The 25,009-nt window shown below is 41.1% G+C and overlaps 1 protein-coding gene across 1 annotated transcript in view; it reads left to right on the top strand.

Annotated features, from left to right (window-relative positions):
* Window positions 1-25,009, top strand: part of RYR3 (ryanodine receptor 3) — a 557,133-nt gene that overhangs the window by 202,438 nt on the left and 329,686 nt on the right. Inside the window, exon 3 of the mRNA XM_061430666.1 lies at window positions 13,521-13,628. Within this exon, the coding sequence (XP_061286650.1) occupies window positions 13,521-13,628 (108 nt within the window). The remainder of the gene's footprint in view (window positions 1-13,520; window positions 13,629-25,009) is intronic.

Here is a 25,009-nt window from a genome sequence, read left to right as displayed (position 1 = left end):
TCCAGCCTGTCAGTTATGCATTTTCCCAGCAGGCAGCTTTACAAGCCAGCTGCCCAGCATTTTGACTCTCATTCTTTGGCTGCCCCTTCTTCCTCATTTTAAAGAACACAAGCTTCACAGCACTGATTTTTGCCAGGCTCTTGGTGGACATTCTTCCTAACTGTGCCAGAAGCAACTGATGCTTGGCAAAATATTGGTGTCCAGGGTACCTCAGTGTTACTTTTGGTTGGGGCCATAAGGCAAGATCATATAAACAACAATTATGTGTATTTCAAATTATTGGGTTATTCGTTTGAAAGAAATTCTTATATTTTGATGAATTGAGCTCTTTAACAAAAGATCTAGAGTAAAAAATCAGTTACTGTCCAGGGACCTGAATTTACTTGTTTGGTTCAGTTTCTCTGTGGTGTCTTTCAAATTAAGGTTAGAGGCATCCTGCTTCAGAGTCATCTGGGATATTCTTTTAAAGTACCACCTGAAGAGTCTCAGGAATCATAAGTGTCAGCAGTCTTGCCCTGAAGATTCTTGGGCCAGCTGTGTTTCTACATTCACAATTCCATAACAAGCTTATTTGTGCTGCCTCTTGTGAGAAATCTCTGGGCATCATCAAAAGGATAGGTGATGTTGCCAGTGTGGCTCATATTTGAATTAATAAATATTCTCCCTGTGAGAGGCTAGACTGTAAAAGATCTGTTGATCAGTGTCAATTAAATAGCCAATATCTGGGCATTTGAGGGATGAAGGAAGGAAACAGTGACTGAATGTTTTTAGTTCTTTATCACTTTCGGCTGGTATTTCCGGGCAGGACTTCTCTCAAAGGATATTTGGCCTGCAATTTGGATTTCCTGCTTCTAAGTGACAGTGGCTCCTTGCTCACATAGGAAGTGTTTCAGCGAATGTTTTACTCAAGTAAATTTTTAACTCCCTAGTAGAAGCTTTCTATTTGATTTTTTAAATATCAACACCTTTCTGTAACCTGATAATATTCTTCCTTTCTCTTGTGAGTGATCAACCTACTCCATCCCTTTCCTTCTGAATAATCTTTCTTTCTTGAAGTAAACCTCAGGCCAGCATGGCATCAGACGCTGAAGTCACTCTGCTCCGGACCATGATTTTGCCTAGTAAGTCTCCTTGCGCTGCGGTAGTGATTTTCCACAGCTGTCAGTCCTCCCACGGATGCTCACTGTTCCTTAGAATAAACAGCCACCAGGAGACTGGTGGACGCTGAGAGCATTGCCTTCCTGTGGTTGATTCCTTGGGCATCAAAAGGCACTTTCTTTACTCCATTCCTTTAAAACATAGTAACATCTTTGTCTTCTCCTCCCCAAGAGAATGTTTTCCATCTCTGAGTTTAAATTCTGTGTGCCTTGCTATTCACATACATGATTTTTGTTAGCAAAGTCCAGGCAAAAGTTGAACTCAAATGTTGTGAACAGTTTCTGAGTATAATATTTTCAGAAAGACCATCTAACCTTTTCCATAGCAAAATACATTTTTTTAAAACGTATACAAGGTTTTATACATTTTAAACTTGTTTCACACTGACTCTTAACACAGGCAAAGTCTCTTCCCTCAACATGTGTAAAATCTGGATGTATACATGTTTAAAATCTACATATGTATTGTGTCCTTAGTGGAAACTTGTCTCGTCATGCCCAGAGTTGAATTGCTTTTTGGAAGAGAGCACTTACCTGGTAATAAGTCAGTGTCAGATTTCAGAACTGTGTAATGATGGAAATAAGCTTGCCTGCCAGGAGTCTCAACTTGAGAAAGTTCTTGAGCCCAGATAGTCCCACCAACTGCAGTCATAATCTTTGCATTCCCAGTGGCCATTCCAGACCCACCCTTCCTGAGATAGTCAAGAACCTAATATGAAGTCCTTAAATTATTAAAGTATAAGAATTGGGAGTGGACTTCCAGCCCAGTGGTTAAAATTCTGTGCTTCTACTGTGTAGGGCTGATACCTGCTGGGGGAACTAGGATCCCCACGTGCCACATGGTGTGGCTAAAAAATAAAAATTGGGAGGGGGTAGCCTTGTAGAGTTAGAGTCCCACAACATTGGTGTAGAGATGAGAACCTTCTCTTCAGGAATATTGACACAGTATCAGAAAGAGTTGAATTTGGAATTCCCGACTTGAATGCTATTCTCAGATGTGGTAATGGGAAAGCCTTTCAGCCTTTCTGACTTACAAACGATCTATAATTTTTTGTTAAAGAGTTGATGTTAGAGTTAAATGAGATAAAATTTAGTACAATACCTGCTATGATTATATATATAGGTAAATAGATACATTGTAAATGTATATATGAATTCTGTTCTTATTTCTCCACTTGCCCATATTAAGTTTTACCTAATTCTTGTGTATCTCAGTTGAGCCAACTCTAAAATAGTTGTAACTGTTGGTCTTAGTTGCTCAGTCGTGTCTGACTCTTTGTGACCCCATGGAGTGTAGCCTCCTGGCTCCTCTCTCCATGGGATTCTCCAGGCAAGAATACAGGAGTGGGTTACTGTTTCCTCCTCCAGGGGGTCTGCCTAACCCAGGGATTGAACCCAAAGCCACCAACTATTTTTGTAGAAACACAGAGACTGAGCAACAACCTTAGATTTAAATATTCACTGTTAAAAATAAATAAATAAATATTCACTGTTATAACTTTCCTCATTATATTCTATCAAATATTTTGCAGAAGTAACAAAGGTAAATGTAAAAGGCACTTAACTGCATAAATACTTAAACCTGGCTGGGACAAGATATAGGTGCTAGTCTGGTTAATGATTGGCTCTGCCTTTAAAGTATAAATACAATGCAAATAATTATGTATTATCAATGATAGAGAAGCAGTCCACAAATGAGCTCATGTCTGCTGTAGATGGATGAGATCATGTCTATGAAGCGCTTAAAATTCCTGAAATACAAGCTGTATGTCCCGTCTCTAGCCATCCTGATGTTCTCCCATGGAAAGTTGGTCTTATCCAAAGATTTCTGTACCCAGTGGGGCCAGATTGACCTGGAACATTTTCTGGAGGAGAGAATAATTTTCTGCCCTCAAGGGCTTGGGAAATCTTCTCATCCACAGTCTTTGAGTAGGACTCCACTGAGCCTCATGGAATGAACCCAGGTTGCCTGCATTGCAAGCAGATTCTTTACTCTCTGAGCCGCCAGGGAAGATTCCTTGGAGCAGGGAATGGCTACTTACTCTGGTATTCTTGCCTGGAAAATTCCATGGACAGAGGAGCCTGGCAGGCTACAGTCCATGGAGTCACAATGAGTCGGACATGACTGAACAACTAATACTTTCATTCTTTTCACACTGAGCCTCATAGGGAGATTTTATCAATCCCGTTTGAGGCACTGTGGTGAAATGGAACAAACGAGTCATGTAGAAGCCAGACCACTGGGGACAGAGTCCAGCTCTGTCCGTCACTAGCAGACATGGTGCCCACAGAGATGAGTTGGAGGTGTGGCTGAATTAGGTGAAAAAGCAAAGGGAAGTAAGGACAGAGGTCCTGCAAAGCCTATAACTTAAATATTCAGCTTCAACTAGTGGAATTTTAAACAGAAAGAAAGAATCCACACAAGAAAATGGAAAAAGAACTCTCCCATCTTGTTCATTCATTAAATACAAATTCAGGTTCTGGCTCTGTGCCAGGAACTGCTTGCTCTTGTAACCCCTCTTCAGGCCGCACTCCAGCCTGGGCTGACCTTTTCCATCACAACATCATTTCTGGGTCCAGCAAACATAAAACTCAAACTGCTCAATTTAGCATTGAATATCAACTTTTATATTGTTTCATAAAGTCTCATGTATGGTAGATCTGTCTCTTCAAATAGCTTAAAAATTCTTTAAGGTTAGAAACCATGTCTTTCTCTTTTTATTCCCCACAGCAGGTGACACAGTTGTTGTTCAGTCACTAAGTCATGTCCAACTCTTTGCGACCCCATGGACTACAGCACGCCAGGCTTCCCTGTCCTTCACTATCTCCCGGAGTTTGCTCAAACTCATGTCCATTGAGTTGGAGCTGTCATCCAACCATTTCATCCTCTGTTGCCCTCTTCTCCTCTTGCCCTCAATCTTTCCCAGCATCAGGGTCTTTTCCTGTGAGTTGGCTCTTCACATCAGGTGGCCAAAGCATTGGTGCTTCAGTATCAGTCCTTCCAATGAATATTCTGGGTTGATTTCCTTTGGGATTGACAGGTTTGATCTCCTTGCCATCCAAAGGACTCTCAAGAGTTTCTCCAGCACCACAATTTGAAAGCATCACTTCTTTGGTGCTCAGCCTTCTTTATGGTCCAACTCTCACATCCATACATGACTATTGGAAAAACCATAGCTTTGACTAGATGGATCTTTGTCAGCAAAGTGATGTCTCTTGTTTTTAATATGCTGTCTAGGTTGGTCATAGCTTTTCTTCCAAGGAGCAAGCATCTTTGAATTTCATGGCTGCAGTCATCATCTGCAGTGATTTTGAGATATTTTTTTATTAAGAAAATAAAGTCTGTAACTGTTTCCACTATTTCCCCATCTATTTGTCATGAAGTGATGGGACCAGATGCCATGATCTTAGATTTTTGAATGTTGAGTTTTAAGCCAGTTACTCACTCTCCTCTTTCACCTTCATTAAGAGGCTCTTTATTCCTCTTTACTTTTTGCCATTAGCATGGTGTCATCTGCATATCTGAGGTCGTTATTTCTCCTGGCAATCTTGATTCCAACTTGTGAGTCTTCCAGCCCAGCATTTTGCCTGATGTACTCTGCATATAAGTTAATAAGCAGAGTGATAGTATACAGCCTTAAGGTACTCCTTTCCCAATTTTGAACCAGTCTGTTATTCCATGTCTGGTTCTAACTGTTGCTTCTTGACCTGCATACAGGTTTCTCAGGAGACAGGTAAGGTGGTCTGATATTCACATCTCTGTAAGAATTTCCCACAATTTGTTGTCATCCACACAAAGTCTTTAGCTTAGTTAATGTAACCAAAGTAGTTGTTTATTTTTTAATTCCCTTGCTTTTTTCTGGTCCAATGGGCTTTTTCAATTTGATCTTTGGTTCCCTCTGCCTTTTATAAATCCAGCTTGTACATCTGGTAGGTTCACATACTGTTGAAGCCTAGCTTGAAGGATTTTGAGCATTACCTTGCTAGCTTGGCACAGTACTTCATGTACATTGTTCAGTTCAGTTCAGTTGCTCAGTTGTGTCCGACTGTTTGTGACCCCATGAACTACAGCACGCCAGGCCTCCCTGTCCATCACCAACTCCCAGAGTTTACCCAAACTCATGTCCATTGAATCTGTGATGCCATCCAATCATCTCATCCTCTGTCGTCCCCTTCTCCTCCAGCCCTCAATCTTCCCCAGTATCAGGGTCTTTTCAAATGAGTCAGCTCTTCGCATCAGGTGGCCAAAGGATTGGAGTTTCAGCTTTAACATCAGTCCTTCCAATGAACACCCAGGACTGATCTCCTTTAGGATGGACTGGTTGGATCTCCTTGCAGTTCAAGGGACTCTCAAGAGTCTTCTCCAACACCACAGTTCAAAAGCATCAATTCTTCGGTGCTCACCTTTCTTTATAGTCCAACTTTCACATCTATACATGACTACTGGGAAAACCATAGCCTTGACTAGACAGACCCTTGTTGGCAAAGTAATGTCTCTGCCTTTTAGTATGCTGTCTAGGTTGGTCATAACTTTCCTTCCAATGAGTAAGCGTCTTTTAATTTCATTGCTACGATTACCATCTGCAGTGATTTTGGAGCCCAGAAAAATAAAATCAGCCACTGTTTCCACTGTTTCCCCATCTATTTCCCATGAATTGATGGGACCAGATGCCATGATCTTAGTTTTCTGAATGTTGAGCTTTACGCCAATTTTTCACTCTCCTCTTTCACTTTCATCAAAAGGCTCTTTTGTTCCTCTTCACTTTCTGCCATAAGGGTGGTGTCATCTGCATATCTGAGGTTATTGATATTTCTCCCGGCAATCTTGATTCCAGCTTGTGCTTCCTCCAGCCCAGTGTTTCTCATGATGTACTTTAAATATAAGTTAAATAAGCAGGGTGACAGTATATAGCCTTGTTGTACTCCTTTTCCTATTTGGAACCAGTCTTGTTCCATGTCCAGTTCTAACTGTTGCTTCCTGACCTGAATACAGGTTTCTCAAGAGGCAGGTCAGGTGGTCTGGTATTCCCATCTCTTGAAGCATTTTCCACAGTTTAGTGTGATCCACACAGTCAAAGCATATTGTTAGGTTCTCTAAATACTGGCTGACCACCTAATGGGGATGGGAAAGGAAACGGAGGATACTTGGGCTGATTTTGGCTGCTGGGCCTCCAGGAATTCTCCTTTTGTGGAGAACAGGTGTCATTCTCTCCAATTCCTTATGTTTTCCCAGATGAGCCTCCCTCTGTTGACACCCTCAGGGCTACCGCTATATCACCTTAGAGCCTTTATTCTCCCATCATCATTCTGTTGCCCAAATGGAGATCCAGGGAAAATTTGCTAAATGTAATTGCTATGTGTGTGGTTCTTCTAACTCTTGGGGTGGCTTGTTCTTCCTGAATTTTTTTTTTTTTTTTGCCCTCTTTTGCCATCCGATAGAAACACTGACCATCTTCCCCTTCTCTCCTACATCCAATTCGTCACCAGATCTTCTCTCTCAACTTCTGCAGATTTTTCTAATTCACTACTTTATCTTCATGTCTACCACCATTACTTTACTTCATGTCATTGTTATCTTGTAAGCAGTTTATTGCAACAACCTCCTAACTTGTTTCTCTGCCTTGGTTCTAGCCCCTTCACACTGGAACTGCAGTGACTTTTCAGAGATGCACATTTGATCCTATCACTTCCTTTGATGTCACCTATTGCCCTGAAGATGAAGTTCAGAATCCTTGGCAAGGGACTCATGACCCTCAGTCTAATGCCTGCTTCTTCCCCAACCTCACTTCTCACCTTCTTTCCTTGTTCCTCTCTCCCACTTCAGCCCCACTCAGCTCCGTGTGCTTCCTCACACACTTCCTTCTCCCTCTGTGGGCCTTTTGAATCATACTTTAAAAACTGTCCATTTGTTTTCCCCATACACCACGAGACCACACAGCCTTAATGGGCAGGGATTATCCTTACACAAAATAAGAACTTGAAAAATTATATACATGAACATTTAAGAGAGTTATGGATGTTTGGACTTCACTGCCCTCTGTGGATAACATTTGACATTTATTTAGTACTTACTATGTGCCAGACTCTACATATAAGACTCTGTTTAAGTTCTTTAAACAAAAAAACTGAGTTTATTCTGAGGAGTAGGTACCATTAGATCTCTACTTTACAGACAAGGAAACTAAGGCACAAAGACACAAAGCTACCCACCTAATATCATTCAGCTAATAAGTGGTTGAACATAGATGGGACCTCAGGAAGTCCTGTATTACAACATTCGCTCTTAACCAATAACCCATTAATGTGTTCACAGAGTGTAGCATTGAGTCTTGGCTGTGTGAGGGCCAGATGGATCAACAGTAAATGGGAGCAGACCCATGACAATGAGAGAAGAAAAGTCCCTTGAATCTTAAGCTGGAGACTTGGGGAAGGGGCTCAGCCGGGCAGGTGTGTGCTCAGTGCAATATGTCTGCAACCACAGGCACCATCAGTCACGTGCTCTCAGATAGTCTAGGACACAGAGTCCATTTAAGAAGGTTTGAGTTGAGTTCTTGATGTTCTGTGTACTTTAAGAAACCAAAAGTAGAATCAGACACATATTTTACAAGATACCCACAATTTAGTGAAACAGATTGCACCGTGTGAAGAACTATGTAAGCCACAGAAGACTGTAGTTAACAGTGTAATGGAGAGAGGACAGCCCCACTTCTGTTAACTAATTCTTCTCTTCATTTCCCTGAAGGTTTGCCTCATACCAACTAGTACCCTTGTGAGTGTACAATGTGGGGTTGCTAGGTAGAAAAATGTTATGTGAAGCCAATAATAGAAATGTTAAATTCCCACCATCTTGGACTTAGTAAGCCCCAGAAAAATACTTGGAGTACCTAGATTAAGGGAACATGGAGGGTCCATAGGCCTTTTCTTTTGTTCTTTTCTATGTATTAGGGCTAAATGAATACCTAGTTCCTGGCTTAAACAGAGCCCTGGCATCTCAAGGTTTTCTGTAGGACATTTGGAAATGGTGCTTCTCTAGGCTGAGGACTGGGCTGCGGAGAGTGATGAGGAGCTATTTCAGAACAGATGTCAACAGAGCCCTTCTCTCCATGCTGAGAATCATCAAACACATGCCCCACGCCTGCCAGGCAGTGACTGAGGCTCAGCCTCCAGAGCACAGAGACAATGAGCCGGCCTCCTGGGGGCTCTTCTGCTGCAAACAAATTAGCTCTGATGGACCAGTAGCCTCTGCTCATTCTTGGGAAATGTGGAGGTGGGATCTCTGGCCGGTGTGGAGTTTAATTAAGGATGGCAGCTGGCGGAGCAGGTCAGATGGCTCTGTGCTCTGCACTTCATGTCACGAGTTGTTAGCTGCTTTTTGTTTTTCTCCACATATTCCCGTTGCCCTCTTCCTTCCCTTGCTACTGCCCACATGTCATTCTCTGTGCTCTTGGAGTGGTGTGTGACCTTATCCCTGAGTATGGAGAGTCCAGGCAGGACCACACTCTAGAGGTGGAAAAAATAAACTTTGAGGAAATGATGTAAACCTATGGGAGACACAGTGCTCTCACAGGAGATGCTTCCTCTCCATGCTCACTGTCTCTCTGTAAATGTACCCATTGGTACCAGTAATTAAATCACAACCATCTTGGGACTTTTACCTATTTTTAAACTTTAAACTTTTTATTTTGTATTGGGGTATATATAGCCAATCCACCTTGGGACTTTTAATATCTGGGGGGAAAAGAAAAGTTTAACTGGAGCCTGCCTAGTGTCTGGTATCAGGTTGGAGGATGGTGGTGCCCGAGGAGAATTCCTATCTTTGTCCAAGTAATCCAGACCAGGAGGGAAGAGAGCTGAGTCAGAATCACACAATCTTGTATAAGGACAGAATCTCTAGCACTTGGAGCTGTGAAAGTTTGTGTCTTAAAGAGACTGGACTACACAGGGTTCTTGTCAAAGTGAGCATGAATATCGGGGTTATTCAGTTAATTAACCCAAAATGCACCCCTTAAAGTACATTACACCCCTTTAAGTACAACTACACCTGCTGATGTTCCTGAATAGAAAAAAATTCCAAATCACATGTTCTAGTGAAGTGAAGGAGAAAGGAAAAACCCTCAAACCCTGGCTTTTTTGGCCTCCTATTCTGGGGACTTGAGATCCAGATAGACCAAGAAGTGGTAGGAGGAAAAACCTCTGTAAAATCTTGTGAGATGGCATCCTCTTTGGGAAGACTGAGTCAGACAATATACGTTTATGGCATATGATCTTTATGGAAATGCTTTATCATATTATTGTCTGCCACTTATAATGATGCGATATGTGCTCTAAAAACACTCCCTGAATGTGAAGCCTTGCCCTGCATCACCAGCTGTCTGCTTCCTCAAGTCCCATACAAATGAGTTAATTACCTGCAGCAGGAACAAACCTTGAAAACAAAGCAAGAAGTGTGTAAAATAAAGGCTGTTGTCTCCTGGTGGTACAATTTCTCCTTGGTTATATCATGTTCATAAAGAGAACTGGGCAGTTTCCTGTAATACCAGAATTCTAGGAAGTCTGGGTTTTTAGGATTTCTGACTGCAGAAACCCTGAATAGAAAAGCATTGAAGCGGCAAGTACTCAAAAGGTGAAGTTGCCCATGGGCCAGTAGCCTTTGGGATAGGATCGCAGATACTTGGATCAACCTATACTTGGTTGTTGTTTAGTTGCTCAGTTGTTTCTGATTCTTCATGACTCATGGCCAGTACCTCTCCAGGCTCCTCTGTCCGTGGGATGTTCCAGGCAAGATTACTGGAGGGAGTTGCCATTTCCTTCTCCAGGGGATCTTCCCGATCCAGAGATTGAACCCAATTCTCCACATGCTCTGCAGCACAAGCAGATTCTTTACTGCTGAGCCACTGGGGAAGCCCACTCTTGGCTTCTGTTCAGTTCAGTTCAGTCGCTCAGTCATGTCCGACTCTTTGCAACCCCGTGAATCACAGCACGCCAGGCCTCCCTGTCCATTACCAACTCCTGGAGTTCACTCAGACTCACATCCATCGAGTCAGTGATGCCATCCAGCTGTCTCATCCTCTGCCGTCCCCTTCTCCTCCTGCCTCAAATCCCTCCCAGCATCAGAGTCTTTTCCAATGAGTCAACTCTTCGCATAAGGTGCCCAAAGTACTAGAGTTTCAGCTTTAGCATCATTCCTTCCAAAGAAATCCCAGGGCTGATCTCCTTCAGAATGGACTGGTTGGATCTCCTTGCAGTCCAAGGGACTCTCAAGAGTCTTCTCCAACACCACAGTTCAAAAGCATCAATTCTTTGGTGCTCAGCCTTCTTTACAGTCCAACTCTCACATCCATACATGACCACTGGAAAAACCATAGCCTTGACTAGATGGACCTTTGTTGGCAAAGTAATATCTCTGCTTTTGAATATGCTATCTAGGTTGGTCATAACTTTCCTTCCAAGGAGTAAGCGTCTTTTAATTTCATGGCTGCAGTCACCATCTGTAGTGATTTTGGAGCCCAGACAAATAAAGTCAGCCACTGTTTCCACTGTTTCCTCATCTGTTTGCCATGAAGTGATGGGACGGGATGCCATGATCTTCGTTTTCTGAATGTTGAGCTTTAAGCCAACTTTTTCACTCTCCACTTTCACTTTCATCAAGAGGCTTTTTAGTTGCTCTTCACTTTCTGCCATAAGGGTGGTGTCATCTGCATATCTGAGGTTATTGATATTTCTCCCGGCAATCTTGATTCCAGCTTGTGTTTCTTCCAGCCCAGCGTTTCTGCATAGAAGTTAGATAAGCAGAGTGACAATATACAGCCTTAATGTACTCCTTTTCCTATTTGGAACCAGTCTGCTCTTCCATGTCCAGTTCTAACTGTTGCTTCCTGACCTGCATACAGGTTTCTCAAGAGGCAGGTCATGTGGTCTGGTATTCCCATCTCTTTCAGAATTTTCCACAGTTGATTGTGATCCGCACAGTCAAAGGCTTTGGCATAGTCAATAAAGCAGAAATAGATGTTTTTCTGGAACTCTCTTGCTTTTTCCATGATCCAGCAGATGTTAGCAATTTGATCTCTGGTTCCTCTACCTTTTCTAAAACCAGCTTGAACATCTGGAAGTTCACGGTTCACATATTGCTGAAGCCTGGCTTGGAGAATTTTGAGCATTACTTTACTAGCATGTGAGATGAGTGCAATTGTGCGGTAGTTTGAGCATTCTTTGGCATTGCCTTTCCTTGGGATTGGAATAAAAACTGACCTTTTCCAGTCCTGTGGCCACTGCTGAGTTTTCCAAATTTGCTGGCATATTGAGTGCAGCACTTTCACAGCATCATCTTTCAGGATTTGAAATAGCTCAACTGGAATTCCATCAGCTCCACTAGCTTTGTTCGTAGTGATGCTTTCTAAGGCCCACTTGACTTCACATTCCAGGATGTCTGGCTCTAGATGAGTGATCACACCATCGTGATTATCTGGGTCATGAAGACCTTTTTTGTACAGTTCTTCTGTGTATTTTTGCCACCTCTTCTTTATATCTTCTGCTTCTGTTAGGTCCATACCATTTCTGTCCTTTATCGAGCCCATCTTTGCATGAAATGTTCCCTTGGTATCTCTCATTTTCTTGAAGAGATCTCTACTCTTTCCCATTCTGTTGTTTTCCTCTATTTCTTGGCTTGCTGCTGCTGCTAAGTTGCTTCAGTCGTGTCCAATTCTGTGCGACCCCACAGACAGCAGCCCACCAGGCTCTCCCGTCCCTGGGATTCTCCAGGCAAGAATACTGGAGTGAGTTGCCATTTCCTTCTCCAATGCATGAAAGTGAAAAGTGAAAGTAAAGTCGCTCAGTTGTGTCTGACTCTTAGCAACCTCATGGACTGCAGCCTACCAGGCTCCTCTGCCCATGGGATTCTCCAGGCAAGAGTACTGGAGTGGGGTGCCATTGCCTTCTCCGATTTCTTGGCTTAGGGGATGTTAAAACTTTACTAAAGGGAAAGAGTGAGCGAGTCCAACAAGAGGGACGTCATTTTTTTTTTTTTTTTTTGAGGGCATTGAGGCTGAGGAGGAGGAAGAAGGTACAAACACTTGGAAAGTGAGGAGAACTTAAAGATTGCTGATTTCATAATATTTATTTAATAAATGAAAATGTTGTGAAGCAGAGGGCTTGTCTCTGCTTTAGCAACAGGTTTGCTTTAGCTTTTTAGTTGAAGGTTCATGAAAGCAATGTTATCTGTCTCTGAGTGTTAGACATAGTTGTGGGTGACTTCTGGCCCTCATTCCTGGTATTCTCATGGTGCCAATATTACAGGGGCGACAAAGGCTCGATGTGAAAGGTGAATGTAAGCGGTATTCCCAAGGGAAATGGTGCATCGTGGAACCCGGTTGTAAACTCCTAAAGAGTAGTTATTTTTGTTTGCATGTCTTTGTATCTTTCTGAATACCAAGCGCTGTGTCTTACAGAAATATAATACTTAAATATTTGCTGATTGAAAATATTCTAATTGTGGAAAAAATCTGCAGTGTTGTCAGCAGCAGGAATAGAGTTAGATGTATGGATTTGAATCCAACTCATCCAAGTGTAAGCCATCACCTTGGACAGATGACCTACCTTCTCTGTGTCTTACTTTCCTTTGCTGTAAGCTCAAATACTAATAATATCTATACATGAAATAGTTGTGTGGGTTAAAGGAAATCGCTTAAAGCAAAGCACTTAAAACAATATCTGGCCTAGAAAAGTACTCAATGAGCATTAACTGTTACTACAGTCTACAGAGAAGGCTATCTTTGTTTTTGAAAAATGTTTGAGAATATCATGGTATTACCTGAGCAATGATGTAGAATGATTGCTGTAGGGATCATCAATTCTTATAGTTCTGGACATTTCTTTGTTCAGAAGTAAATGTATGTAGCTCCTTTTACACTGTGGTATCCAGATCTTCTGAACAAGTAAATGGATTCCCTATTTTGGTCACTGTTGTTGAAAGCCAGTTTGCTCTTGTCTGCTTACAAATTATTATGGATAAGTGATTTTCTCCCTTTGCTCCCACCCAGACATCAGTGTCAATCAGCCTTCCCTGCTTCAATAAGGCTGTATGTGTAGTGTTCTCCCATGGGTGCCCCCAGCCCTCACTCAAGTTGATCCTGACATCTTGGTCACTGTTCCCTTGAGACTTTGGGATTTTCTTCTCTTCCTACTTTAGAATCCAGCTTGAAACTCATCTTAGCGTGAACAAGAAAAAATCTGCCTTTTGTACTCATCCATCCATCCATCCATCAAATGTTACTTTGATTCATAGGCTCTTTGCCCTTGAGATGTTACTGCATGACTGATCCCCAACCGACATGAGTAGGCATCCTCATTCTGGTTTTATTTCCACAGTATGTTCCTCCAGATCTCTGCGTCTGCAACTTTGTGCTGGAACAGTCCCTCTCTGTCAGAGCCCTGCAGGAAATGCTTGCCAACACAGGTGAAAATGGCGGTGAAGGGGTGAGTACCTGAATTATGTCCTGGGAAGGGAGGGATTGGGACACACCATAGCCCAAGAGTACACACTTCATTTCATTCCTCCAGTTTTGAACTAGAAAACCTTGATTTTCCAGTTTCCTTGAATCCGTCCTCATATTCCTCTTATTCAGCAGCCCTACTTCCTTTGGGTTAACCAGCTTCCACCAGAAAATAGACTAGACCACCTTAATGCTGCCTGAGCGGGGCATAGGTCATTGAACCCATAATCCACCAGGATATATGGAGAGGCTGAAAGAGCCTTGGGAAGGGGAGAGGGAGTTATCTGTTAGGCTGATTCTTTTTTCTTGGAAAAGTCTCATCAGAGATTTATGACTATGCCAATGAAGCACAGCCAGGTTACAGCCATTTGGAGAGGATTTCCTATAGAATTCAGAGTCATTGACATGTACCCAGATCTTCATGGTTTCACTAAAGATGAGCAAATACAGAGCTGTATTAAGTTTCTATTGTCAGTAAAATTGTTTCCAAGTCTTTAACTAAGGGATAATGGCCTCCCAAAGGTCTCCCAGGCAAGACATTGACTAGAGACTTCAGAATAATTTTTGACCCTTTCCCTAATGACTCACCTAGTTATATTCATTTATCATTTCAAATATTCTAACTCTATGGACTGAATATCTCACATGCAGACACCACTCTCCTACGCCCCTTAGATACTGTGTTAGAGGACTATCCTTTATCTTCTGGGTTATTACATCAGACTCACCACTCTGATTCCTTCTGTGCTTACCTCATCTACTATTTTATTTTCCCTAAGCTGACATAATGCTCTTCACAAAATATAGACCTAATCATCACACTTTACCATTTAAAAATTGTCTTTCTGCCCATTACCATGAATGAAATCCCATATTCCTTAACTGGGCATAAAGAACTTCAGGATTTGAGTCCTGCTCACCTTGCCTGTCCTGTTTCTCACCACATCTTCCCAAAACACCCAGTGATCCAACCACATGGAATTATTTTCAGTTCCTCAAACATAACCATTCTCTTTGCCTCAGATCATATGTGTCAGTTCTTCCCTCCATTTAGAACAGCTTTCTCCTCCTCTCTCTCTCCCCTTATATGATCTTTACTTCTCTTTCAAGGAACAAGTCTAAATATTAGGTCAACGGAGAAGCCTATAAGTTGACCCTGAAATTCTAGGATGGGTACCCTTTCTTGAGCAATGGCCAGTGAAGTGTTCTTACTACTGTGTGCTATAATTACAAGTCTAGTTCTTTACACTCTGTAGTGTGTGTAGGTAGGAATATTTATAGGACCTAGCACAGTTTATTATTTGACTTGAATGAACTCATATATAATGAAGTGTCTCATTGGTGGTAGAAGAGACAATATCTGTAGCCCCAAGGGAACCAATATTTACATTTAGGTCATCTTTCAGCTCTTAATGTGATCTTACATAAATCTTTTAATCTCTTGGGACCATAGTGTTCTTATCTATAAAATTAGGAAGTATAATTAATTTGCTAGGGTCCTTAACACCAACATTTGTGATTCTTCACTCTTTTGGCTTAGAATAATATGCTTTCATCAACCACCTGAAAATAGCTTTGCTTTGTACCTTAGAGCATAAACACAGGTGAGATTTTGTTCTTTTCAAGTTTATCTCTCCCTGACATTGACCTCAGTACCCCCAACCTTTCGTCCTTAGGCACACACCCTCAAACATTTCCAACTCAGTGAAATAAATTAGTTTTTAATTGCTCACTTTTCCTCCAAGATAATTAACTCATGATTTATAGACATCTTTGGTGAGGAAGACCTGGCTGATTTGGAATATCACCACTTTCAGTGTCAACCAAGATCAGCTAGACCCTGCCAACATATGGCCCCAGGATAGAAATTGGGAAGATAGAAGCTATGCTCACTGGATAATTATCTCATGGGCATTCTCTTGTCTTCTTTGTTCACAAATTGCATTTCTAAGGACTTCTTTTTCTTTACCATCTAATTTGTGTAGTTCAGGGAATCCTGCAGGTGTCAAAGTCAACTAAAAAGTTCTGGTTATAATCCATGCTCTTCTTTGTTGCCAGGAACTTAAATAATAGTCTTATCCTGGTTTGTCTTTTGAAAAAGAATAACTAATTCATTTTCCATATAGAATAGAACGCCAGTCTAATAAGATTGAATGCATAGTTTTGGAATGTATGTCTAATACATACCTATAATTACCATCCATGTTCTAGCAGAAGTTTACTCCATGTAGTTATATATTTCAAGGACCATCTTTAATTTACAATATTTAAAGACCAATAGGTTAAGTCTTATTGGAGGATCCAGTCTCTTTGAAAACTCCAGTCTAAAATAAACAATCCATGACATTTTTATGGTTAAATAGTCATTGGATAACAATCACCATATCGAGTCAGACTCTCAAATTTCCCATGTACTGTATTGCCATTTTGTGCTATTTTACCAAAGAAAAGACTGAGCTAATAGTGATTTCCCATCCTGATATATTACTTCTATTGTAATTAATAACTGGAGATCTTAGAGCTGGAAAGAAGAGACTTGTAAAGAGAGCTGGGGCACAGATAGGAGAGGGTGCTGTCTTTAAATGATTTAGATTTTATTATTTGTTGGTGGCTCCACTAGTTACCCAAACAGCAGCTTCAGTTGCTAGAACCCTCTTGGAACTCTCTCACAATTCCATCTGGGCTCTCAATCTTTATTATGAGGAATAATATTTTTCATACAACCTCTTGAGTCTGAATGTTTTGCTTTTCTGAAGTGATTGCTGTATGCACTTACTATTAGTACTTAATTTGATTTGAAATGATAATATTCAGCAGGGGAGAAAAAGAAAAAAAGAAGAAAAATCAAGAAGGAAGTAAGTTAACACAACAGACCATAATGATTCTCTGGGGAGCCAAGGGATGTTTGAGTGGGTTGACACCTCCTCTGCATGCCAGTCCATTCTGTTTGGGAAGAGACATTTACTGCTTTTAAATGGATATTACTTACAGTAATGATCATCACTACCACCAGACGGGATGCTTTGAAGATTATCATTTTTCCTCCTGGGAATAAATTGGTCTGTGTGTGTCTGTTCACTGCTGCACAGCAGTTGGACTTTTTAAAAATGATATTTGTTTATTCATATGATGAGCATACAGAAGTCTTTCTGCAGGGATTGGTGGTTCTGCAGCAATTCCTTTCAGTAACAAAGAAAACAGAGGTGTCCACCTTGGTTTAACAACAGAGGGTTTATTATTGAAACATCCTTAGCTATAGCCAGTAGCAACTGAGAGTCAGCTTTACGTTGAAAAGGAAACTGAATGATGAGAAGGCCCCAGGGGGGCAGAGGATGTCAGTGCCCCTCAGAGCCCACCCTCACTAAGCTCATCCTTGGGTCACTTTACCTCTGGTTAAATCCTATCTGATGTTATTCTGGGGAATATTACCAAGAGATGGATGCTTGGCACTGTAGCCAATTAAATAGCTGGACTTTGATGTAAAATCCCTGCATACAAATATAATATATTTTTACATTAATGGAACCTACAGTGTATGAGGTCCCCAGCCACCTTCAGCAGGACAGGGAACTAAAAAGGATGTCACATCTCCCTCTGAGTCCTCAGTCTTCATCATCCTACAACAATGACTGAACACAAAACTAGCAACATGTGCAGTGAGAGAAGCTCCATTTTTGGAGTCAGGTTAATATGTTTTCAGTCCAGGCTATACAGGAGCAAGTGACTTCTAGGACAAATTGCTTCCCCTTTCCGTACCTGACTTTCCACACCTTCAAAATGCAACCTCCCTCCTAGGATCAGGTGAGAATTACATAAGTGTTGACAAGTGCCTATGGGTGTGGAAATGAATATTGGTTCCTCTTTTCATCTCTGGTCTGCTTTCTCCTGTCACAGATCCTTCAGGCATACTCAAATGCCTCAAAGGAAGGAGATTCCCATGCTATATGACCATACCGTATAACTACAAATGAATTTTGACATGAATGAATATAATGCTTCTAAAAATGAAAGACCTTGGTTAACACAGTTACCAGCTGCACTCCTGATAAGGGCTCAGGTTTTCTCTAAAAGTTGACTTAATCACTGTCAGACTTTTACTACTTAAAAAAGGGAGATGCAATATATGTAAAAAGAATGAATGTTACGGTTGTATAAGATCATGCTTGACTTCAGATTCTAAAATCTCTAGAATGCAAATACACAATCAGCCTTTTAAACTTGATTGGGAGATGTGACCTGGAGAGATACTGTTTCTGTAAGAACCTCTCTCACAGATAAACTCACTGTGAAGGGGTCTTTTAATTCCCCGTATTACTTATGAGGGAAATCAACACTGAATATTCATTGGAAGGACTGAGGCTGAAGCTGAAGCTCCAATTCTTTGGCCACGTGATGCAAAGAGCTGACTCATTGGAAAAGACCCTGATGCTGGGAAAGACTGAGGGATGGAGGAGAGGGGCTAACAAGGGTGAGATGATTGGATGGCATCCTTGACTGAATGGATGCAAGTCTGAGCAAACTCCAGGAGTTAGTGAAGGACAGGGAAGCTGGTGTGCTGCAGTTCATGGGATCACAAAGAGTCGGATATGACTTAGCAACTGAACAACACTTAATTATGAGATGGTCCCTCTAACACGAAGAGGAGCTTCAGACTCCTTTCACTTGCCCCTGTCTTTGAGCAGGGAGTACTATACACAGCACAGTTGCTCAAGAAATGCACACATGTGGTGGCACGTTTGTCATGCTCAAGAATGACGTGTTCATGCTTTCTGAGAAGCTAGAGGTTGCCTCCTGGTATTGTGTGACCTTCTAAACAGCCAAGGAGGCATAATCTTACATATTGCTGTATTCACGTAGATTTTATTTAAAGTATGTGTCGTGAGATACATTGTAGCCAAATTCAAAGCATTCATCCTTCTTATAAAGTCACAGAAAATCTAGTCACAGAAAGGTGACAGCATCATTAAAAAAAGAATCTGCCAAAGATGCACCTCCCCTGATGTGGTTAGGTAATGAACAAATCAAAATAGATGCTGAGGAGGGCAATTAGAAGCCTGTTGTCTAAAGTTTGAATTTTGGCTGTGCCCAGATTTAAGACATCTTGTGGGAACTTCCAGAATGAAGAAGGCCAATCAGAGCCTTACCTCTTTATTCCTGGGGCCCTGAGATCCCCCCATCATCTGTATATTACAGAAGAGAAGGGACAACCCCCATCAACCAGAGGTCACTTCTCAGTTTTCTGAGGTTTTAGTCTTCCCTCCATAATTGTCAGAAAACAGCTGGAGTGAGAACTTACTTTGGTATGTGTGTGGGGAAGGGAACAAGACTGAGGGAGGAACTATATACACAATTCTAAATAAACTTCATCCCCATTGCCGTTGTTTAAAAGAAAGAAATCATTTGATGAGTCAAATCTAACAGGGGGTGTTAGTTGCACCTTTAAAATAGGACACATCAGATTTTCTTTGGAGAAAAAATACAAAGACACCTCTGCCTGTTTTGGGATGTCAGTCCCAGGACTTGCCCATATATGCCTTACAGCGGGGGTAGTCAGAATATGCCAGAATCACCACATTAGGTTTCCAAGTCTGGACTTCCTTTGTACTGGGTGGTGAGAAGCCACTGCGCCAAGCTCTGCAAGTGCCTCCTCGGTGCTCCCACTCAGGACCTCCCCTCGCCAGTGCCAGCACCTGTCAGGTTGTTCATCCTGGGGATGTTACCCAAGCCTGCCTGATGCCTAACTGGGAAGATCCAGATACCACAGTGTTAAATTCTTGTTTAACTTCATCCTGCTTTTTGTTTTGAAAGGAGAAAAATAACATGCTGATTTCAGATGCTTCCACTTCTTTTTTTAACCTATGGCTGGTCATCCACACCCACTATTAAAAAAAAAAAATACTACTTTTGTATTAACAGAATCACCAAACCTGTTTGGTGAAATCCCTCTTATATGCAAAAGCTTGAGTTTATATATCAAAACCTCCTCTTGACAGTCTGCTCCATGTTAGAGTCTGCTCACATTTGCGAATGGCAGCCTGTTTTGGTGACAAAGCTGTGTCAGGTGGTTTAGCCCTAGAACTGCCACCTACTGGAGTTTTGCATGTTAAGTCGCTTCAATCTTGTCCGACTCTGCGACCTATGGACTGTAACCTGCCAGGCCACTCTGTCCATGCGATTCTCCAGGCAAGAATACTGAAGTGGGTTGTCATGGCCTCCTTCAGGGATCTCCCCTACCCAGGGATCAAACCTGTGTCTCTTATGCCTGTTGCATTGGCAGGCAGATGCTTTACCACTAGCGCCACCGGGGAAGCCTTCCAGTGACAATAGCCCATCACTAATTGTGGAAACATTAACTTGTTTGTATTAGTCGTTATTCTAGAGACCCTGGCTCCCATAATATTCGGTAGATGGATACATGGTTTTATTCTCTTTCTTTCTTGGTGTGAACAGACAGAATTTTTCAAATTCCATCCATAACAGCAACCCTAAAGCTCTAAGTGATGACAACATGGTTTTAATTTTTTTGGAGACATAAATAGCCTATAAATCTTCTTATGGAAGAATATGAGAGGTATTTTATAGTTTTGACAGAATTTCTTTCTTCAAGAGCCAGATATCATTTTCAGAAATTATACAATAATGAAACATCTCCAAACTAAGGTTTTTAATGTATTTTTTTCACAGACCAAATTGTCATCAAACTATGCCCGTTCTCTTCTTTCTTTCCCCTCCTTACTATTCTCTCATTATGCTATTTTATAATTTCATGCTGATATAATGGATTTAAATGTTTCTCTGATAAGCTAATACTAATGAAAATGTGCACAAGTAACTCATATTGTTGAGCTGGCCTTTCAATAACATGATATCATTAAAATTTGCCATCTGGGAGACTACTTCATGGTAAGAAAACTCCTCTTTGGTAAAAGAAAAAGTCTAATTGGTTGCTTGCAACATTTCTAAGAAAAAGAAATTCCAAATTTTCTGATGTTGGTACTGACCATTGTCCTTGGGTGGATTTTCTTGCATAAATATAATTACAAAAAAAAAAAAGTGCTACAGACAAATTTAGGCTACAGTGTGTGGCTTGTTTGCCAGTTTCTTGATGACATCAGCATGGTACTGGAAAAGTAAAAACAAACTTTTACATCTAGTGCTGCTGCTTAGTCCTAGCTAAAATCACAAAATATTCACTAGGTAGGAATTTTATTCCCATTGGGGTTTTTGCTCTTCTAAGTATCAGCAGATTCCTCAGATGACTTGAACGCTTTCAGCAGGACTGGTCCACACTCAAATACACATTGACTGTTTTGTGTTTTATTTGCTAGCTCAGTGGCCTCTTGGAATGGGTATGTTATTCACTCCTTTACTGTATGTGTCTTTGCATGGACAGCTGACTCTAGCTGCATTTGTAATGAGCTAGGCTTTTCACTTGTGAGTGTTCAAGGCCGTTTCCATCCTCTGTGCCTCTACAATTTAAAAAAGCACCACCGCACCACACACCTCAATCTGGTGGAATCAGAGGTGCCTGCACACTTAGAAATTTGTTGCTAAGAAACCTGTTAAACTGCTGCTCTGAAATTACAAGGATGGCTTGCCTGTGGACTCATTTTTTCCTTTTCCTTCAACATATTGAAGTTCAGTTCAGTCGCTCAGTCGTGTCCGACTCTTTGCGACCCCATGAATTGTAGCACGCCAGGCCCTCCCTGTCCATCACCAACTCCCGAAAATGGTTTCTAAAGTCTTTTTCCCTCTGACTATGGTCTAGACGGCCTGTGGCCATACGGTTCAAGTTTGTAAGGTGACAGAAGTGTGCAGCCTTGCCTTACTCCAAGCTTCTCGGTGCTTCAGACTCACCTAGTCTATTATGCAAGTCTAACTCTGCTCCTCTGGAAAGCTGAAATTCATAATAAAAATGGAAAAAGCTAGTTGGATACTTCCCATTTTTCATGCAGCATCCCCAAAGTGAACCAGCAGAAGAATCAAATGTTAATTTCAACAGTTAAGAATAACCATTAAAGTTAACTAGCTTTTTACATTTATTCATATCCTGAGTAGAAGCATTTTAAAGTGAAGAGGCCACAGAATTAATTTTTAAAGCTCCAGACTCTATCAAATCTACTTCTTTCTGAATATAATGTTTCAGCTTTATTGGAATAGCCTTTTCTTCAGTGGATTTTTTTTTTTTTTTCATTCTGAAGTCAGTACCTCCTGCTTAGAGTAAATATGCCTGTGTCATCCTGGGGTTATTTTGCTAATGTTACATCAGCTTGGCTGATGTTACATAAACCCTGAAATTCCTCTTATTGTTGCTGTGGACATTCAAATGCTCTGGGAGTATAGTCATGTCATAATGACCTAAGTTATCTTAGAAAGCTTGAGCTTCTTTCCCAGGGCTAGAATAGATGTAGTTTTCAGTGATTATGAATGTTTGTGTGTGTGTGTGCTCTTAACATATTAATTGCAAAAAATTAAACATCTTCATTAAAATTTCTTAGAGGAGTGAGGAAGGATTGGTATACTTAAACTTTCTCTGGAACATACTAAGAGGTAAATAGTTGTATTCTTACATGCGATATTTTGAAGATAAATTTGCTGAACTTAAAAAAAAAAAAAAAACTAGTTGAAGAGTCAGAGATGAATTTCAGCTACATTTTTAGGAATTTGATTTAATCCTAAATTGTGGAATAGTTGAATTAGGGGAAATCTTTCAAGAGACTTGCTTACCTTTTAAAAATTAAGCACATTTGGAAATTCAAGAAATCCTGGGAGAATCGGAACCTTTCAGGTGATTTATTAGACTTCCCTTTGATTGTGAAATTTACTTTAATAACTAGCAGGGTTTAAATTATATTTTTGTAGGGAAAATTGAATGAACTAGAAGAAAAGACCTCTTATTTATTTTCATTTCATGAAAGCTTAATGTAAGCACCTATTTGGAAATTCTAGTAAAGAAAAATTTACTTGATCTTAACTGGTGCTTTAATCCTCACTGGAGTAAAAACCATGTAGCCAGTGTCCCAATGCTATGATTACTAATATTTGGTTTTCAAATGGAAGGATCTGGAATGACTAAATGGAATCAATGGAAAGAAAGCAAGAATAAGAACAAGGTTTCGGGAGTTTGTGTGATAAAAGTATTCCCGCTCTGTAGAAGAACAGGAGGAAAGCTAAAGGAAGGATGTATCTTTTTATCTGGCATCTCTGGTAGCTGAGACTTAGGCTGGTACTGAGAGGGAGAAGGGAGCGGCTGAGCCTTGTTCCTCAGTCTGGAGATACTGCTCTGGTGGGAGGGAGTAAATGCAGGACTAGAAGGGGCTGGGCATTCTGGCCCGGGCATTGCTCCTCTCTGGGCCTTGTTCTGCCCCTTTGCAAAATGGGGCTTCTGAACTACACTATTGACTCCTGAGCATCTTTAGACTCTCTTCCAAGACAAATGTCTATCCATGAGGAAGAATTTGCAAGTCATCAGGGAAATTTGGAAATAAAGACAATGTATGAATTGTTTCCTTAAGCAAAGTTTATAAATGGAAAGGTCTGCCTTTCTTATTTTCTGTGATTGTGGCATTTTTAAAAAATGTTTTACTTTTTATACCATTTTAACTGTTATACTGCATTTACAGCTACAATAGAAAACATTGGCTATATTCCCCATACTGTACCACACATCCTACACCCAGCGGTTTGTACCTCCCACCCAACTGGTGACCACTGGTTTGTTCTCTGTTTTTGTGAGTCTGCCTCTTTTTTGTTATATTCACCAGTTAGTTGTGTGCTTTAGATTCTAGGTATAAGTGATATCATACAGTATTTGTCTTTATCTGACATATTTCATTTAGCATAATGATTATGTCCTTCTTAGTATTTTATAACATAATTGTAATAAAGCTAGTGTATTTTCTTTTTGAAAATTGTAGTGATAATAGGGGACAGCTTTCTTTTTTAAAATGCAAAATGTATTGGGCCAAATATAAGATGGGCAACCACGGATGATCCGTTTTGGTCCTATTGTTGAAATTGCACCAGTTCTTGAACTTGCGAACCTCTCAGGACTGTCTTCATGTACAGCTTGTGGACTTTATATTCTAAGTAATTCCAGCCAAACACCAGACATGTGTTTTGACTTATTTCCAAAAACTGTTTTGATGAAACCCAGAGGGTCAATGCCCTTGTTGGTAGTAGGCACTCACATCTTCCTTGGTGGATTACTCTGGGTCTTAGCTCCATGATGGAAGGAAGGGGCTCTGAGTTCCCGGGCACCAGTTGCCTGTGTTTTTGGTATGGAGAGACAAGTGAAGACAGCACATTATTAAGAATCACCTGCTGCCATTAGTGATATGGAGCTAGAGGCTGGGTTCCCTGCCTGCATTTCTCTGCTGTTCATCAGCTTTTATAAGGTGGAGGGCAGTGGGCAGGAGAACCAGGATGTTGCTCCTGAGAATGAGTTCAAAACTGTGTCTGGGTCAATGTGGCCAGCCCTATGCAGGCTTCTGCGAAGAAGAGCCTTTGGGAATTTGCTTGAGGAAGTGTTTCCTCTTCCTGAGCCCCCTGAGTCCTGCTCTCTGGGTGGGGCTGGGCAGTGATGAAAACTTATGGCTTGATCACTACCGAAAAATGCCTGTTTTCATGTCTCTGGTGAAATATTAGAAAGGTAAGATGAATGCATGGCTTTTTTTTCTTTAAACTATGTGTTTATCTTTAAATAGTTGTCCCTTTTCTGAAGCTTATGACTTGGTATCAGAAGTTTTCAAAATTACAGCTGCAGTACAAAAATCTCTAGATTTTATCTTATTAGTGGATACAGGTGACTGAATTATCATTCTTGAGGCACCTTTAGTCAGTCAAGCAGGTGGAGCTATCCGTGGTGCTGATTCTGTAGGTTAACGCAGCTCACCTCGTGTTCATTCAGTTCAGGACACAGCTCCAGGGGCGAGAGGACCAGGCCTTTTGCTCCAATAATTTGTAGGACTGTTTCTCCATGTTACAACCCCAGCAGCTTTACCTTATACCCTACCCTTGTGGGGATATTTCCATGTCAGCTTGCTAAAGGGACTCTTGGGAAACCCTGATCCAATTTAGGATTTACACAAATTTTGGAAAAAAATAACCTCATGTATTACAGTATCTCAAATTCACCATTCTTTCTCTCAGCCTTTAACAGGGTCCAGTAACATGTTTCTATACCAATTTCATCCATTTTCAATAATGGGAAAAATGGAGGGTGTGTATTTAACAAGATGCTAGCATTTTCAAACCTCTTCCTCCCCTCAGGGTTGTAAATTTTGTGGTGAATTCAACTCCTTATTCTCCTCCTGCATTGTACCCAAGCAGCCTCAGCCCTAGGTGATGCTAAGGGCCAGGGGG

This window comes from Bos javanicus, chromosome 10 (assembly GCF_032452875.1).
Source record: "Bos javanicus breed banteng chromosome 10, ARS-OSU_banteng_1.0, whole genome shotgun sequence".
NCBI lineage: Eukaryota > Metazoa > Chordata > Mammalia > Artiodactyla > Bovidae > Bos > Bos javanicus.
Note: the sequence above shows the minus strand (reverse complement) of the source record. Positions and strands in the feature narration are given on the sequence as shown.